At 50.2% G+C, this 1363-nt stretch overlaps 1 protein-coding gene across 1 annotated transcript; it reads left to right on the top strand.

The window, feature by feature from the left end:
* Window position 1: 1 nt before the first annotated feature.
* On the top strand, window positions 2–724 carry M421DRAFT_69423 (DDE-domain-containing protein; the record flags this gene model as incomplete). Its single annotated transcript, XM_033596606.1, has 1 exon — window positions 2–724. A coding segment is annotated over one exon (723 nt), but the record flags the coding sequence as incomplete, so codon positions are not given.
* Between the last annotated feature and the right edge of the window lie 639 nt (window positions 725–1363).

Raw genomic sequence — 1363 nt, 5'->3', positions numbered from 1 at the left:
CAACGACGAGGTTGGTCTTGCCTGGCTTGAACAGGTGTTTGAGCGGGAAACTGCGAGTAAAACTCGCGGTAGTTGGCGCCTACTCATACTTGACGGCCACAGCTCTCACATAACGATGGCTTTTATCGACTATTGTAGTCGCCACAAGATTCTACTACTTATCTATCCACCTCACAGTACCCAGACGTTGCAGCCGCTTGATGTGGGTTGCTTCTCACCTTTTGGCAACAACTACTCCAAAGAAGTCACTGAACAACTCCACCAGAGCCAGGCCTTGACTGGCATCAAAAAGCGTCATTTCTACAAGCTTTTCCGAGCCTCCTGGTACAAAACATTCAACAGCGAGCTTGTGCTGGCCGCGTTCAAAGCCACGGGCATCTCACCACTAAACCCAGCTATTATACTTGACAGGTTTCAGAACAAGCCAAGCGAGCTTCCGCGAACTCCATCTCCATTACTCGACGTCAATAGGGTCGCGATAGAACAGTTTTGCAAGGCAATAGTGAAGGACTCTACAAGTTATGAGGCAAGGAAGCTGGTTCGCACGTTCAACTACTTAGCAGCTCGCAACGCCCTTCTGGAGGTAGAAAACGAAGGCCTCCGCAACCAAATTGACACCCGGAAGACCTCTCGGAGGTACCACCAAGCCCTACCGTTACAGGCCTCCAAGTCCTATACTTCCAACGCGATGTTGTGGTCTCCAACAAAGGTGGATGAAGCCTAAGCTTAACTGCGTCAAAATACCCGCCAACAGGCTGAGGAAGCTGCTGCAAAGGCTCGCAAAAAGGCAGAGGCAGCTGAGAAGAAGGTTCAAGATGAGCGGGAGAAGGAGCAGCGGAAGGTGGAACGAGCGAGGGCAAAGGAAGAGAAAGCCCTCAGGAAGGCCGCTGAGAAGGCTGAGAAACAACGAAAAAAACAAGAGAGCGACGCTGCCAAATCTATCCAACTATCCCAAACAGGCAAGCGCAAGGCCTCACAGAAGCCACCTACAGAACCTCCAGCCAAAAAACAGCGTGCGCGTGGCGCTACTCAGGTTGTAGTTGAGGCGTCACCTTCCCCGACACCTCCACCAATTACTACACGCAGCGGCCGCACCACGCGACCAAATAGAAAATGGGAGCAGGACAAGCATCATAGGCGTTAGTAGACTGTTACAACAAAAAAATCTCAATATAATAGCTTTTGTGTGTGGCTCTATAGTCTTATTTTTGTGGTTGCCAAAGGTGGTTTTCGCGTGCACGATGTGAATCCGTGCACGATGTGCACGGTCCCTGTATGGCCCGCTCGCTTGTAAAACATGTTACCAAGTTTAGTATAGACAACACTAGAAGAACAGCTACAACACCTCTTCTCTTGTCTTATC

Source organism: Didymella exigua (assembly GCF_010094145.1).
Source record: "Didymella exigua CBS 183.55 unplaced genomic scaffold M421scaffold_27, whole genome shotgun sequence".
NCBI lineage: Eukaryota > Fungi > Ascomycota > Dothideomycetes > Pleosporales > Didymellaceae > Didymella > Didymella exigua.
Note: the sequence above shows the minus strand (reverse complement) of the source record. Positions and strands in the feature narration are given on the sequence as shown.